Here is a 17,910-nt window from a genome sequence, read left to right on the forward strand (position 1 = left end):
ACAATCATCAAATGTTAATCACTATATATTAAAATAGTAACAAACTAGTGAGGGGGCGGGAAACTCACCCACCCTCCATATGCAGTCACTTCCTTTTGTGCCAAGGGCAAAAGCAAGGCTGATTGAGGATTGATTTCCAACATCTGGACACTTGAAAAAAAAATTTCAATTTGTTCGAAGTATACAAAACCTCAACTTTCATGAACCGCACCCCTTGAATGGTAGGGATCTGTCAAGTGTTAATCTACAACTCAGAATTAGCTCCCTGGTCAGAAGTGAACGGGAAAAGAATGACTCTCTTAACCACCAGTATATCGTGTCAGTGATTTCAAGGAAGATAGGTCTCTGACCAGAGAATGTTTTTAATCATACTCCAGGGGAAATTCAACTTGCCCATGAGCAATTTTTAGACTGGCACAGAAATTAACTATGGCAAACCAGATTAAGTATATTAATTGATGGTGCCAAACATGGGTCTTACAGAAACTATCAAAGCTTAAAAAAAAAAATTCTTCGACCTCAAGCCGAATCATTTAGTGCCTGACCTGTACACTACAACATATCCTTTTTATATTCATATTTGGTTGTTTGTCCAGTTTCCATTAAACAAGGCCATGAGACAATAAAAGCCTAAAGAAATTAAGCCTCAATTGGTTATTTTGCAAGGTGGAACCCATCAACCTCTGGGCAGTATTATAGACATGGCCAAGCCAGTTACATGCACCTCAAGACCAATTTTGTACAAGCCACAGCCATGACTTTTAAGGGTAATCTATTCAGCTTTCACAAAGATGGCCTAAAAGAAGTCTTTACCAGAGGCTTCTCTGCAGTTTGCTGGTAAAGATACAATATTGTCTTTCCAGGGTATAAGGTTAATTTAGCCATTGCATTTCCATGCAGCAATCTCATTTCCAGGCAGGCTTATTAATGTCTCGTCCGAATGTCTGATTTTTGCTCTGGAGCTGTCAGCATGGACTAATCAACTAGATTTGAATTGAGCACTGAAAAATTTGAATAATTTTATTCAGCTTACACATTTTGTTTGAAATTAGCAATACTTAATTCTTTCTTACAGTCCTTACCACATATTGTACACAATGCAAACTATTATGGTGGTGTACATTCTGGCAAGTAATGAAGCAAAAGGCACTATTTCCAATCTATAACTACACCTTGTCTAGATTACACAATGGAATTTCAAACAACTTGACTATGGACTGGATTTGTTGATATTTTACAATTTCATCTTCACTCGATTTGCATGGTTTCACTTTATGACTTAATTTCTGATATACTTAAAAGCCACAAATTTGTTAAATGAATTTGACCATTTATAACTGAGACCAAACAATTACTAGCAACCACTAGTATGCAATGCATCCAAGGACAAACATACTCTAAATAAAAAAATGAATATACATTATATTGTAGAGAATGTACTAATTACATATGTATAGTGGTACTTACTCTACTGGTTTATCAAAACTGTAAATTGTACTTTTAAGTAACACATTGACACTTTTGTAATGTCTAGGAAACCAGGAATGTAATTTCCTTCTTGCTCCCAGACTCCTAATTTAAAACAGAACATAAAATCTCTGCTTAAAATCAATCCATGAAATACATTAAAAGCTAGCTTAAGGGATAACAAACAAAATTATATACTGAACTCCTGGGTTGCAAAGCCATTGTTGTCCTGTACTGTGCCTTGAGAGCACTGCAATAGAGCTCAGCTCTTGAAGAGACCCTTATCTAGTATAAGTCATCAAAAAGACCGCCAAAGGCCTCATGCTGTCTTCCAAGGACTTGGGAGAGGGCAGGTGTCATAGATTGGGGACAGGAGGTAGACCACCTGAATAGCTTAAACCAAATGGCCCCTAAAATGGGGCACTAGATCACACATACTATATAGTAAATGAAAAATTATACTAATTTAAGGTAAAAAAAAAAAAAAAAAAAAAAAAAAAAACAGCTTATCATGGCAGTGAGGTCCCCAGGCCTAAGCCACAATGTGGGCACATCCATTAACAACTTCAAGTGTTTATACAGGCTTCTGAGAACCCTTCTTTCCAATAAGGGACTTGTGAATATGTGGAATGACACCACCACCAGCAATAGTGGCTTTAATTAGAGAGTCCAACTCTTCGTCACCACGGATGGCCAACTGGAGATGGCGGGGAGTGATACGTTTCACCTTAAGATCCTTTGACGCATTGCCAGCCAATTCAAGAACCTGAAAAATTTAAACCATATAAAGCAGTTCTAGTAACATAAAACATTTAATATTCACCACAGATATATGCCTAACCCTTTGCAAACACTACAGCCAAACCACCAAGGTCAACAGTAGGGCAATACAGCAATGTCTCACATACTCCCCCCATCCTTATAATTCCTTAGAGACTTTAACTACAAGAAATCTAATAAATGAGGGCAATATTGTAATAAAAATCATACTAAAGATAGCATAAGAAAATATATTAAAAGACACTGGCTTCACTTTCCTCTCATTACCAAAAATGCATCAACTATTCTAGTTTTGGATCAGTAATTCTGGGCCAACACATTTCACAAACTTAACAGTCATGCAATCATGACAAAACCTCGCCAATGAGTAAAATATACGAACAACAAAGAAAATCTAATCATCAAAAGACTAACAGAAGCCAAAGAAAATCTACTTACCAAATTGCCTTACAATAATAGTTTCAGTGAAAAATCTGTTCAAAATTATGAACTGACTAAGACTTATTCCCTGGATGAAAGAGTAAACTTATCATTAACCTTTAAAGGGAATTAAATTTTTGTTCAAATCATGTAGGATAACTCTGAGTTCTCCAAAAAAGTAACTTTAAACCCCACTGTTTAAAAGAAGAAAAAACCACTGAGGATTAGGCTATAACTGGTCAAGGTCTCAGGAAAGAGCATTCACAATGGTGCAAAAGGAACTAGGGCCCCAATATTTGACTGAATTTGTGGTTCAACTACAGTTTCTGTACTTACTCCTCTGCTGTCAAGCAGTAGCCTCAAAACTTTCTATGAAACTTAGGAAATATTACATGAATTACACTTTTGCCATGTTAAAGGCGTGTACAATACAATACCCAAAACTTTGTTTACTTCCAAATATATTCACATCGGTGCAAGTAAACTTGAACATGATCAAAGCAGATTAGTGCAAAACCAGTCTGAAAACCATTATGCATAAATTGGCCTCAACTCTAGACCTAATGCAGCACAACGTTAAATGTTAGCAGGCAGGGCCAGAGTAATAAAAAAAAAAAAACACACACACACACACACACAGTAGGCTACACTTAGGAGAGAAGATTCAATGGAATATAGCCCATAAATTGTGCACTCAATTCCAAATGCATTAACACCATATGCAATTAAAAACTGAAAGTATACAAGCTTTTATCAAATTTTAAATGTGACAAAACACCTGAACGAATTCAACTAAATTGTACATTATAAACACCATGCACTGGGGCACTTCCAGCCATAACGCAGTTAAGACAGTGAAGAGGTTTTGAGTGTGTTTGGGCAGCAAGTATGGGTAAGATCTACAGGCTGCACTAAAAATTAATCCACTTGAACATGAGACGGGAACAGAGGCTAAGTGAGTGGAGCTAGGGACCAAGGTAACACTGCAAACACCCTCTGGCAATGCCAACAGGGTACCAACATGCACTGAGACAGTTCTCTTGAAACCACATGCTGCACAAAGCAACAATCCTGTAACCATGGGTCAGATACAAAGGTTTCACATATGACAGGCACTAATAAATCTAATGCTTTTTCTGCAATTAACTGTTCAGTCCTACCTAGGCTTAATCTGTCACACGAATTTAATAGCCCATTCAAAAAACTGATGCAATAGCCTAAAAAGTTGCACTTTGATTTAAAAGTACCAATCATCCACAGCACACTAGCCCTAACAAAGTTCTTTGCGTACGTTGTTCTGAACACCACTGGACTGCTATCAATTTGCTACTATTCCTACGTCTCCTTTGGTAACAATGGTCAAAGACCACGCTGCTTCAATCTTCAGTTCTAACTAAAACAAGTCTTCCAAGCAAGTCACACACACAATCTGCAATCTCAAACTACTTGAATTACAGAAACCCCAGTGGTCAGTCCTACAGCTGCTGCAGGGCATAAAATTACTTGAAAGCACTGATTTTGCCAGTAAAACTCTTTAGTTGCACGGCCTGATTCCCACCAGTTGTCGACTGGGGCAGGTTATGGCCTTTTTGGGGGAGGGCTCAGGTTAGGTAGGTAAGATCTGGTTAGGTCAGGACCTGGCATTATAGGAAAGGTTGTCTTCATGTATGAGGAACATGTCCTATTTGAAGAATGGCAGGAATCAGGCCACGCAACTAATGTAAAGTTTTACCACTTTGCCTTGTAACTTCCACTAAAAAATATGACATGGTTAATAGAGTTAACATTTGGTCTAAGATTTATGGAATAAAAGTCACTCTATACAATTCTCTACAAACAAAAAATGCAACCAAATCAACTAGTTACAATGTTAGTTTTTGTGATATAAAATTCTAACCTACTTCAATTTGCCTGCCAATGTTTGGTCTATCTGGACATGCTTACAAATCAAATTTTGATTTTACTTTAATTTTCCTGTGGTTCAAATACATAAAAAACTTATTGATAGAATGTGCAGCCTAATCCTGCATGCAAATAACCACCATCAAGCATGCCCCGGTTGGTTTTCACTTGGCCAGATCTATGCCAATGTCAAACAAACTGCAAGTACATATATTGGCATATCTTATGTATCCGAGGAATAATTAGACAAAGTTTAGGATGGGAAAAATAGGCCTTAGGTTTGCACGGTGAAACTGCATGCCTAAGGTTCGCTTCAAGCAATCTGGGTCAATGCCACTGATAATTACATCCTAGTAACGCTTTAGGTTCAAAGTTTACAACAAAGATTACCAAAATTCTCTTCTTCAGTTCAGGGTTTTAAAATATGAGATGGATCAACTTAAAGAAATGAAATGAAATGGAGATAACCGAAATATTCATTATAAAATTACTAGCCTATAGTGACTGTTAAAGCCTCTGTTAGAGCAGCATTAAAGTCAGCCCAGGTTAAAGATAAATTATTAGTCAATTCCCAAGTAAGAAATTATTCAAGCATCCAATTCCATACTTTCATCATTTCTACGTTTAAATTTACAAAACGTGCACGCACGTAATTTTGTTACAATCTATTTAAAATATCATTGCCTCAATTCAAGATAGTGGGCTAAGCAAGTACTTTGAGGACTATGCTGTTTAAAACGTCACGTGCAAAACCAGGTATTTCTTGCGTAAGCTACCAGAAAAAAGCTAAATGAACTTTGTCTGAAAACAAGTTTTACTAACCCAAGCAATAAAATATGAAAACTAAGAAAAACAAAACGGCGTGGTACATAGGAAAAAACGTAATTCATAAAAACTAGCTTCCAAGTTGACCAATGGATGTTGCCTGAACAGATTTCAACAACTATATGGCAATATTCCAATTTCAAAGTGCCATTATCAAAAAAAGGTCAACGGCTTGAAATTTACAAAATAGAATTGACGCGGGAAACGGCTTCACGAATGCGAAGGCGGGGGGAGGAGGGGGGTGATGGGGGGGGACCAATCCCACCCCAACCCAAAAGGGCCACACGGAGGAAACGTGGCAACAACGCCGACCGGACAACTGCACCAGCCAACCCTCCCAATAACGTTCGTTAATTCTGCTCTTTCGAAGTTCATTTTAAACATTATTATTAAAAGGACAACCGTTTCACAGCTACTGGACTCCGTATGGTATAATAAATGTTAAACAGATTGATAAGGGGGTCGATTGAAGGGGTGGGGTGGGGGGGTTACACTAAAACCCACGCTTGCCAACATGTTAGAAAGTGGTGTATCAAACGCCATACCTCAGCGGTCAAGTATTCCAAAATAGCAGCACTGTAGACGGCAGCGGTTGCACCAACGCGGCCATGACTGGTCGTCCTGTTCTTAAGATGTCTGTGAATACGTCCGACGGGAAACTGCAAAATAATATGAAATCAGTTGATGATTCACGTTGGTAATCATGGCATCCTGCTGCCGCCATCTTGAACGTCACAAAGACCGGTCTTTGGGTGATCGTAATAAATGTCATGCAACAAAAACATCTTTCGAAAGATCCTGTATGTCAATGCATCAAGTGAAACGGCACAAATCGATAAACTAACCTGTAATCCTGCTCGAGCTGAGCGTGAAACGGCTTTAGCTTTCGCTTTGCCAGAGTCCTTTCCTGCCTTGCCACCAGCCTGAAAGAAACCAGCAATTTTTCATGTTAAAACTACGAGTAGAGCCTTCAAACTTCGTCAGGCGACAACACACACATTAAGCTTTCACCCAGTGAAGGTTTTATTCAAATCGCATTTGTATCTCCAGAGAAATCTCCCAAGAACTCACCATGATGCCTGCACACACTAGCACTGCGATAACACAACTGTTCCCGATGGCGCGCGCACTGCCTCCGTTTTTACTGGCTTGGTCCTCTGACGTCACTTTTGAATCGGCCAATCCGCGGCCAGGTACCAAACTCCTCCACCAATAAACGAAGTTCGTGCCATGTTTTGAACAACCCGCTGCATGGTCTCCGAGCCCGCGCCAAATCGTTAACTTTTCCCGCCTTTCTCCTGCCTTTTAGTTGTACCCATTAAATGAGAAGGACCGTCCACACGTAATAACCTGGTTCGCTTGTAGGGAAGACAAAGATTTTTTTAAATGGCAGTCCTACAGCCTGATTTAAACGCGCTGGGAAATATAAGCAAACCATATAATTCGGCTTGCTTGATAGCCCATGCCTGCAAATTTCCCGATAACTAACCATAAATCTAATACTTAACAAATCATATGACGTATAAACTTTGGTAAAAAAAAATCCATATGATAAGATATCCTAGCCTATATAAAAGTACCCGACGACAGGAAGTATCATATTCAGCTAACGTAGAATGAATACGTTGCATACCAGTCAGTCATTTATGGAATATGAAAATATTTTATACATCTGTTGGTTTGGAGATGTCCAGGTAAGTAAACTAATTACGCATGCAAGGCCAACTATATTAATTCAACAGTTTATATTTGAATGGATAAGTTTCCCTAAGGCTTTCTTTCTCGTCGGGGTAGGTACAAGAAGGCGTATGACCTCAACTATCTAATGAATTAATTAATCATTACAAAATTCTGCTTGGGTATGAGAACGGAAACAAACGAAAACATGTGCGTCAGCTCTGACTGAAGAAAAAGCTACCACGTTACAGGTACAGCACTTTTTTTCTTCAGGTTCATGTAAATGTCAATTTACTCTTACGAGACAGGAAATACCAGTCTCCAAAAGCTTGGCAGCAAATACTAAGTGGATTTGCACCAAAATGTTTATGGAAATAAGGGTTCCAAACATTAAATATCAATTTTTCCCAACTAGTCTCTTTCTCTCTCTCATGTTTGCCCGCGTGCTAAATGCGTGCGTGAGTCAAACGTTTGTGTCAAGAAGACAAATGAAAGTCGGTAAACGGAACAATCGAAGCTGCAAACACCAAAACCTGTTACCTGAAGTATTCAGGCGTATTATAACCATTTCAAAAATGCATTTCTGCTGAACATTTTCATGCGGTGTCAAAAAGTCTCGAATTCTAGCGATATTCCGTTAACACCGACAGCTGAGGTTAAAAGCTTTTAAAGGTCCCCGTCCCTCTTTCGGTCCTTTTCTTTGGAGACTGGTTCTTTTCCTTTTGAACTGTTGTTGTGATGATCAAGATCTCATTCTTAGCATTCCCTTTCCAAATGTTTTCTCAAAAGAGTGGCACATGAATCTGTAATTGTTTGAGGGTTCATTTTAATATTGCAATGAGGAAGTTCGTACGTCTTAGTAATGTTCAGCAGCATGAGCAAGAAACAATTACTGGAGTATACGATGAAGCCACGGAGATCAAATAATCACTGGTAATTCCCGACGTCGTTCCTGAATGCTATGTTCGGTCACTGCCTATTAGGCATTTTTTTTTATAGCGATGAATATTCTCATCTTCTCGAGTCATCTAATAGATATTGTCCCGGGCCACTCGTCTCCAGTTTTTGCAAGCCCTTCATGCTATTATAGTGGTGATCTTGTCACTACCGAGACATGAAATCTAAGCATTGCATTATCGGTTTGGTTTCTTCCAGCTGTTTCTTCCTGCGGTGTTTTATTCGTGTTTGTGTACGCGCTGTTAACTCTGTCAGTGCATAGTATATATGTGACCAGTGATAAGTCTACTACTTGCATTTTGTACAGACTTACAAGAATTCCACTTGCCATACGAAAGAACCTTTTGCCAAATGAATCCACAAGTGGCAATAGACCAACACCAAATCATGTAAAAGTATTCTAATGATATATTCATAGAAAAGACAACAAAACCTGTTTTACGCAACGTGAACTTAATTTACTCTGAGGGATCGTTATGATACATACATAAAGTTGAAATTCAGTAAGGAAATCCATCCCGTAAAGTGGGGTCTTCGTATCTCGACACTGGTGAAAGTAAGTTATAGGAGGACTGCCAATGCACACTGCATAAAAGTGAGATTGAATTATCAAATAAAAACACCTGAAATCACTCCACTCGCTTAAACATGTACGGTTATCCCAAGTGAGCGAGGAATCGTCACAGTATCAGTCTTCCCAAACATTAGAGCTTTGCGGTATTTGTGATTCTATCATTCCTGCTCTTTCTCGTTATTTCCATTCTGCGTTGCTTTATTTCACCTCATCCGTCTCCCATTCACCACTTTGTCGTACATAATGAACTTGTCTGTGAAATACAGATACTAAATTAATTTGTCACGTATTTATTTTAATGTTCTAAGGTTAATGATACTCATACCTTGAATAGGCACGGTTTTTCTTATCTCCCCATTTCAGCAAACATAAGATGCTTCCTAAAAAGAATTACAATTGTTGCAGTATGAAATCTGTAGTAGTATCGGTTGCTTACGTTTGTTACTTATTTATTTGTAAAATAAGCAGGCTTAAAATCTTGCATACTTGTTGCTTCGAATTGATGCTAATTTTGAAAAAGCTACCTGAGAAATCTGAGTTCTTGGATGTTCTAGGAGGAAGGGAAGACAGCCAAGTCAAAAATACCTAATCTAACTCAGTTTATGGCTATTTACCAATGTATAGCATAACTGAAGAAGACAAGTATGGAAACCCAGAAGACGACAGAAAGTCAGTCTCTAGGAGAGCCCATCTGCACTATTTATTTAGATGTTCAGTAACGGTCGGAAGGAGATGTCACAAATCAGTCTCAAAGATGAAGCTCGAAAGATCAGTTTTACACTGAGGCCAACAGAGCGACTTACTGAGTCAGTGTGCATACTACATTTGCCTGTAGACACAAATGAGTGAGCAAACTCAGCATTATTGGTCTAAGCGTGCAACTAGCGATTTACACCGATATTCAGCGCCTTACTGTCTCAACCTTTGGTGATAATAGTCTGGTGAACTTACGTCTGCTCGTAACTCTATCGCACGCAGAATCTTTAAAGCACATTTGACTGAGGAGGAAAGGTTCGTTAGTTTGCAACAATAAGAGTTGCTAAGATACTCATATCCCTCCGCTAGTTCCTTTAACAGACTGTGAAGCATACGTTATTTACAGGGAAACTTGGCAACATTACAACAGAGAAACCAGTATTCTGTTGCTTCCCAGGAACATAATTTGATCATGTGGCAGCTCAGTGAATGTGATATACCGGTGTCGTACTATTATTTTGCATCTAACGTCATGCCTGTTTTACCACAGAACTAAATTTTCTTTCAAGGATAAATTTTAGCACACGCTTACAATATTTTATTTAGAGCGGCGCGGCAACAAATGCTATGGTTTATTCATTGATTAATCATCTATGCTCTGATTCATTTTTTTAAAGTTTTAGATGCTGATCTACGTGAAAAGTAAGGGATTCATTTGCCACTGTCACCCAACTGGAAGTTGGTAGTGAATGTTTCCCTTCTGTCGTTTATTTTGTTTGACTTTCCTTGGCGTCGTTGTTGGTAGATTCCTGACCCTTGTCATTTATATGCCTGCCCTGTCATCCTGAGTTGCGCTGGTGTTTATCTAAAAGTTATTTAGCTGCAATTATTGATGACAACAGAGACAGTTTTGGGGTTATAATTCTTGAAAGTGATGATCTTGGATACAGAGGACCGCATAAGTTTTTTTTTATTGCTTTTTATGCATTTCATTTCCCTTTTATGCATTTCATTTCCCTTTTCAAAAGAATAAACGCTAACAGGTAAACCCACGTTTACAACGACCGAATTTTAGTATGATTCATGTCCGTTGATTTTCCACAGTATAGATTTTGTTCCCAGTGCGTTGAAGAAAAGTAGTTATCGTTAAATAATCTACCTAGATGTAACATTGAAATAGCCTTATGTGTATGAAAGCAAGGTAAAGAGTTATTAACTTAGTGCCTGCCTTGACATTCCCAGAAAGTAAATGAAATATAATTATTTGCTTACAGGGAAGCATGCAAAGTAAAGCCATTTTAGGCCTAATCGATCGTATACATTGTAAACATTTAGGCAGTTAACTTAATGTTGCAGTGGGCAGCTTCACGTAGATTTGAATGCTAGTGATTTGAATGCTGGTAGTGAGAGTATTAAGCTTGACTGTATTTGTAGACTGCCCAGAAGACCAATATGGCCTTCTGTCTGTAAGCCTTGCATGCTGGCACATAATAAATGTTTGCTAATACTACTGTGGACAGCTCTATATACTGTGACGTAGGCTACCTCTGTGACTTGCTTGATAAATATATATATATATATATATATATATATATATATATATATATATATATATATATATATATGTATCCACGCACACACATATATACGTATATATATATAGTTAGAGAGAGAGGGCGTGCGTACATGTATGTGTGAAATTTAATGGTATTTGCACTACCGTGGGGCTGCAAGCAACATCCCGCTCCTTCCCCCACTCAACAATGTGGTGAGAACTACTTTTTTTTTTAATTCACATGTTCCTTCAGGAACTTCAAAATGACTGCAGTTACTGTTAAGAAAAGAAACTCTTCCATTATTTATGAGGGCTTTCATTCTCCAAGGGGTCCACAATGAGTTTTATACTAATATCTTGAATACGAACACAATTTTCATGAGTGTTTGAACTCATTAACACTTCCTAGAGCAGCAAAGTTATGGGTGTATCGCTTACTGGCACCTTGGTGGTAGTCAGCGAAAACCCAATGTGGGAAATTCCTCCACTGGTTCAGCAGTTTGAAAATATAGGTTGCTGTGGCGATTATATATATATATATATATATATATATATATATATATATATATATATATATATATATATATATATATATATATATATATATATATATATATATATAGTATATATATATATATGTATGTGTGTGTGTATATATATATATTATATATATACATATATATATATATATATATATATATATATATATATATATGGTAGAAGTAATCAACCACAATCACGTGTAGAGCAGAAGTAAATTTCTGACTCACATCAAGATCGAACCCAGATCTTTCAATCGAAAAGCTAGGTAATTACCAACTGAACCACACAATTCATAAAAGAAGTTGGAACGTAAGTTCGATCCAGAAGTGAGTCAGAAGTCAGAAAAACACATATATATATATATATATATATATATATATATATATATATATATATATATATATATATATATATATATATATATTCTATTCCACAGGGAAGTTAACTGATATATATGATATAAATTGAGTACATAAAGTATATGACCACGAGAAAAGTGACATACCGGAGTGGAAGATCTTTCATCATTACTTCTAGGCATTCTCAGGCAACTTAAACATACAATGGGAAAGATTACAAAGTAGGCTCGATTTCAGAAGAAGAAATAATAATCCAAAGGGACTTATGATCATTTTATGAATACCAGTGTCATTACGTATGAGGCTGGTCGCCAGACATAGAACATCTGTCCTGGATTAACCCCGGTACTAGACTAAACAAGGGCATTAAAAAGAATTTACGATAATCTTCACTTTTTCTGTAAATCTTCCTCCAGTTATAGGCAGGCAGGCTTAAGCCACGGTCTGTGGCTTAATATAAAACAGCAATCAGATTTACTTCGAACATCTAGTGCTGAACAGGGCCAAGGTCATATAGACCAGGGATTTGATTAATCTTGTTTTCATTTGTCAACGTAGAAATTAGTGACTCATGCTGAACAAAACTCACATAAATAAGCAGAAAGAAGATGAAGCATTCTTCAGAAGAAATCCTAGACTAAAAGTGTTTTTCTCTGGAAGGACACATTACTACAAGATGTATACGGAAACCTACTACGTAAAACGAAAAATACTGAATCAAGTCTAAACAGAAAATTGAAGAACTTGACTGAAGAGTGCGGTTGTATGAATTAGGCGAGAGAAGACTGGTGCATTTGTCAAGTAAAAAAGCTAGTTAGGAAGTCAGGCGTGCTTTAGGATGCGTTTTATCATTTGCGGTTGCAACTGCCCCAACAGCTTTGTCTACAGTATGATATTGTAAAAGGTCTTGTCATTCATCTTTCAAATTACTTAGTAAAATCAGCTTCCCCAACCGTTTTAGGAATGCCTTGACTTAGCAGGGGACACTGATAAGACCATTCACACCACATAGACCGATAAATCAAATACTATAGTGATAACGCGTAATGTAACGCATGTCTCAAAAATGTGAGTCCTATCGAGTGTTAGTGAACTACAAGAAACTAAATAACTACAAGAAATTAAATGAAAACATTGTTACTCAATTTTCCTTATACTCACCATAGTTACAGTATTCATACGGTATGGTAAAAACCCATACTAATTGTACGGTACCTACAATTAGTTCTGTGGGCTCTGTCTCGTACAGCCTTTCGAAATATTTTACAAAACTGCTATCAACGTTATTAGGAACGATCTCACGTATCCGTTTGAATAATTCATTAGACCTAAGGAAAAAATTAAACGGCATCACGAGCAATCAAGACTCCATTTAATAGGCTTCAAAATATGTGCTCTATTTACAAAAATGCTGATTGAATCGGTATTAGAATCTCTCAGAAATGAACCCGATGGGACTGCTAAGTAAGAGCCAATCAGTTTTTGGAATTAATAGGTTGTGTATTTGTGGTTGTAAAGTTTATATGCAATAGAAAATTCTATAAATAAACATTTGGTCTAGCATCAGGCAACCTTCATGCCAGTTCTCTTAAGTTTATACAAGGATTTTTTAAATAGCATTGTATATTTAAGATTACTCAGATTCCTGTATCATGGTTTCAGTATGTAAAGGGCATTGTGGTTGTTATGTCTAATGACGCAGATGTTATACCTCAGAGAACAATTGAATGAACTAATTCCTGGTATAAAACTCACACTAGAGATGGAAAAAGATGGTTAGTTGCCTTTTTTAGACATTGTTATTAGACAAGACCCTTTCCAATGTAAATTTAGTACTTAAAGAAAAGTAACAAGTAATACATATATTAAAAAATATACCCCCTGCTTCAATTTTTAGTTCTAACACCCGTCTCTTAGGCAAATGAAACTCAGTGGTCTGGGACTACCTTAAATAAAGAAACCACACAGTTCAGCCACGCGGCTGCCACAGGGCATAAATTAAAAATACCATCATGAAACCACTGGTTTCGAATTGCATCCTTCGCAAAATTCTCTAGCCGTTACTATTACAGCAGACATAAACACAAGTTAGGGGCATTAGGCTACCTTGCTAGACAAATTTCCAAGAAAGGACTTCATCTGGGCGAAGATTTGTGAGTAAAATAAAAATAAGGATCATGCTGAATACCGTACTCTATCATCTCCATAGTTACATTCAAATAACGGCCAAGCGAGAAAGGAATTAAATGTGAGAATAGGGTAACTTAAATACTCAGTTAGAACTGGACACAGTAGTATTGCTATTTTGTACACCCGAATGAAAACTCGCACAGGATTGATTAGTCCCATAGTAGTATAATAAGTAACAAGATGTATTAATCTTGTCTGCATAAGCATTTTAGAACTGCATTTGTACAGCTAAGAAAAGAAACATGTTACTCTAAGTCCATCCTGCACAAGAGGCTTCGAAGGAGATTTGAAAGAGAAATAAAGATTATCAGTAATTCGCGTTAACGTCTTTGGCCTCTCCTTGGTAAATACAGCACTGGGTTAATCCAGGGCAGCTGTTTCTCATCTGGTGACCAGTCTCAAATCGTTATGGCTTTGCATGCACAAAATGCTTATATACCCTTTAATTTTTCCTCTTTTTTTAGTACAATAGTCGTCTTTGTCATCTCTCTTTTTGTTTTTTAGTTTTCTGTAAAAGAGAACTATTGAGGTTGCAAATTGGTATGTTGATCATCCACCCTCCAATCATCAAACATACCAAATTGCAGCCCCCTAGCTTCAGTAGTTTTTATTTTGTTTAAGGTCAAAGTTAGCCATGATCGTGCGTCTGGCACCGCTACAAGTGCCAACAACACAGGCCACCACCGGGCCGTGGCTGAAAGTTTCATGGGCTGCGGCTGGGAGTTTCGTGGGCCGTGGCTGAAAGTTTCATGGGCCGCGGCTGAAAGTTTCATTGGCCGTGGCTGAGAGTTTCATACATCATTATATGCTGTACAGAAAACGAATTTTTACTTATTTTTATTGTTTCACTCATCTCGAAGTCATGCACTCGTTTAGATATATATATGCACGCATATATATACGCATATACTACACACACATATATATTTATATATATATATACATATATATATATATATATATATATATATATTATATATATATATATATATATATATATATATATATATATATATATATATATACATATATATACATATATACATACATACATATATACTGTATATGCCTGTTTGTTTGCGTGTGCCTGTATGGGCATGTACTTGCCACTAGTTGTAAAAGTGTAATGAATTTAGAAAGTACAGAGAATAAAATTTAATAGCCTCTTTACTTCTCGTGTACGAACTGAAATTTACGAAAATAAAACCATTTGCTCTTATTCATAGTAAATGAGAGAGAGAGAGAGAGAGAGAAGAGAGAGAGAGAGAGAGAGAGAGAGAGAGAGAGAGAGACTTAATTCAGTTAGAATGGATTTGTCAAAAACAAGAGCTCTTTCCTGCCTCTCTGTCACTCATAACAAAATTATGAGAGAAGGGATCAGTGGAGTTTGTAGATTCATTTCACAACGATCTAATGTTCACTCACTCTATCATATCTAACTTCATATTGAAAATAGTTTTTGTATCTTATTATTTACATCTAGGAAACTGCCAGTAGCCCTGTTAGTACTATTCATCAGTAACTCTTGAAAATTTGTGTAATGTGTACATAAGACCACATAGCTAAATTCCACCCTTTTAACGCTTTTTCCATTTTAGCTGGGAGTCTTGTTACGAATACCAATTAAAAAACATTGCCTTGTGAAAAAGAAAAAAAAGGACAATAAATCATGAATCGTCTCTTGTGCTACTGCCCTTCCCATCATGCATCTGAAGAAATAAAAATAAATCCTGGCATGTTTATATTGGTAATAAGGAGAATTGCAATGCTTAGATACATGTCGGCAATAAGAATAGGGACACGAAGCATTAAGTTGCTTTTATACCTCAAATGAGCCAGACGCAAATATATTTGTTAGTCCCATATTTTTAGTAAAGTTCGGGATATTCAGCCAGTTCACTAGAGACTTTAAGAGCAGATGTATTTTAGGCCAATCTTTTACCACCATATACACTTTGTTCATTGTAAGGCGTCAAAGAGACTAAATATCTGGTGTGGTGTAGGTTTATTGGCTAGGACCATTGCTGGCAACGATCTGAAATGAAAACGGAACCTAGTGAAGATGACTAGCTCGAATCGAGACAATAAAAGTCACAGGAAAAAAGTCACATTAATCTTTCTTAGATAGTGACCCTCAGGCGTTTTAAGCCGATATGTATCCACCTTTGCGGCGTGTTTGGTACAAGCCCGTTGGGGATTACCGTAAAAGCATAAATAAAAACTGTAAATATCATAAAGATAATGACCCCCAGAAATACTAGCCCTAGATAACGACCCCTGAAACCCCTTGGGGGTCACTTTCTAGGAAAAATCCAAAATATTGTTAGTTTTATTACTTTAATTGATTTATTTGCCACCATTAATTAATGTGACTTTTTTCTGTTACTTTTTTTCTAGCCAAAATTGTGACTTTTTCTGTAACTTTTTTCCCTGTTACTTTTTTCTAGCCAAAATTGTAACTTTTTCTGTTACTTTTTTCTAGCCAAAATTGTGGCTTATTTTCTGTGACTTTTTGTCTAGCCAAAATTGTGACATTTTCTGTGACTTTTTTGCCTGTGACTTTATTACCGGACACCGACTGTAATACCCCTTCTTCTCCATTTCCATTTACTTTGTGAATGATACTGACACTGTCGCTATAACTTGAGATAATGCTAGAGAAGCGTGGGTAGCACTTCATGCACCTTTTTCATGCACCTTGTCCAAGCACTGATAAATGATCTAGTGGTTAACGGGTTTTTGAAAGCAGAAGCTTTGGACTAATATATAGAATTCTGAGAATAATGCTAAATAAGGACCAGGTATGGTAGGAATACTATCATCAGTTTACAAGAAGTTGCAGACGAAGGACTGGAGGATCAGGCACAATTCGGACATTGTTTTTGAGATCTGATACATAGGGTGTCCTCTAGGGGAACAAAAATCTGAGAGGGAATTTTCATTAAATGTGGAGAGTTGTATCAAAAAATAATAGCCAGTTCAGTTGTCTCGGAGTACACTTAGGCCTAAAGCCACTGAGCAGCATAAAGATTGTGAACACTTTTAGTTCTCGTTGTGCAGCATAAGAACCTGTTAATATCTAATTCTAGTGACGATGAACTTATTCATCCCGTAGTAATCTGGTTTCGTTCTTTTGTGAACGAAATTCCTGTTGATATCATATAATGATATCAATAGACAGTAGAGCTCCAAAACTCACATTTAGAGTTTTCAAGAACTGGCTGTAAAAAAGTGTATGCAGCAGTGCCATCTAGGTGATGAAAACGGACATTTTTTATCAGGTCCAGTTATTTTGAATGATGTGAGTTGGTAATCTAGTGAAGTTTAGAAATTGTATGACAGTTCGCAGTTATGGAAATGGTTGATAACAGCCTTTTTGTGTCGAGTCGGCCATTTATGTGATAACTTGAGCTGAGTGACACTCTTCCTTAAGACTGTCACTCAACGGCAACAACTGCAGTCTAACTATCAAGTTATCACATAAAAGGGCGACTTGACACAAAAAAGGCTGTATTAACATTTCCATAACTGCGAATTGTCATACAATTTCAAAACTTCCCTAGATTAGCAACTCGAATCATTCAAAATAGCTGGACCTGATAAATGATATCAATTTTCATCACCCAAATGTCGCAGCAGTATACAGTTTCTACAGCCAGTTCTTGAAAACTCTCAAATTAAGTTTTGGAGCTCTACTGTCCGCTAAACATATTTATAACCACATATGCAGTATGTATAGGAATCTCCAAGCACTCCCTTATGTAGTATATATCCCTCTCACGATGCAAGGTCTGAGTTAAGTATACCTTAGTTTAACCAGACCACTGAGCTGATTAACAGCTCTCCTAGGGCTGGCCCGAAGGACTAAATCTATTTTACGTGGCTAGAACAACTGGTTACCCCTGCTTAACGGGACCTACAAGCTTATTGTGGAATCAGAACATTATAACGAGAAATGAATTTCT

At 37.1% G+C, this 17,910-nt stretch overlaps 1 protein-coding gene and 1 long non-coding RNA gene across 2 annotated transcripts in view; one reads left to right on the top strand and one right to left on the bottom strand.

The window, feature by feature from the left end:
* The window catches only part of LOC136826603 (uncharacterized), a 109,747-nt gene that overhangs the window by 19,820 nt on the left and 72,017 nt on the right, over positions 1–17,910 (top strand). The gene's annotated exons all lie outside the window — the stretch shown is intronic.
* His2Av (Histone H2A variant) lies at positions 1,403–6,618 on the bottom strand. Its single transcript, XM_067083832.1, has 4 exons — positions 6,466–6,618; positions 6,240–6,317; positions 5,940–6,053; positions 1,403–2,233 (listed from the first exon to the last, which is right to left on the bottom strand). Exons 1-4 carry the CDS (start codon positions 6,466–6,468, stop codon positions 2,042–2,044), a joined length of 387 nt encoding a protein of 128 aa, XP_066939933.1. The 5' UTR covers positions 6,469–6,618; the 3' UTR covers positions 1,403–2,041.

Source organism: Macrobrachium rosenbergii, chromosome 3, assembly GCF_040412425.1.
Source record: "Macrobrachium rosenbergii isolate ZJJX-2024 chromosome 3, ASM4041242v1, whole genome shotgun sequence".
In the NCBI taxonomy this organism is placed as follows: domain Eukaryota; kingdom Metazoa; phylum Arthropoda; class Malacostraca; order Decapoda; family Palaemonidae; genus Macrobrachium; species Macrobrachium rosenbergii.

Coding starts and splice junctions, on each gene's coding strand:
- His2Av (XM_067083832.1), bottom strand. Junction 6,054..6,239: donor CAGCTCGAGCAGGATTACAG/GTTAGTTTATCG, acceptor ATTATTTTGCAG/TTTCCCGTCGGACGTATTCA. Junction 2,234..5,939: donor TGGAATACTTGACCGCTGAG/GTATGGCGTTTG, acceptor TAAATTTTTCAG/GTTCTTGAATTGGCTGGCAA.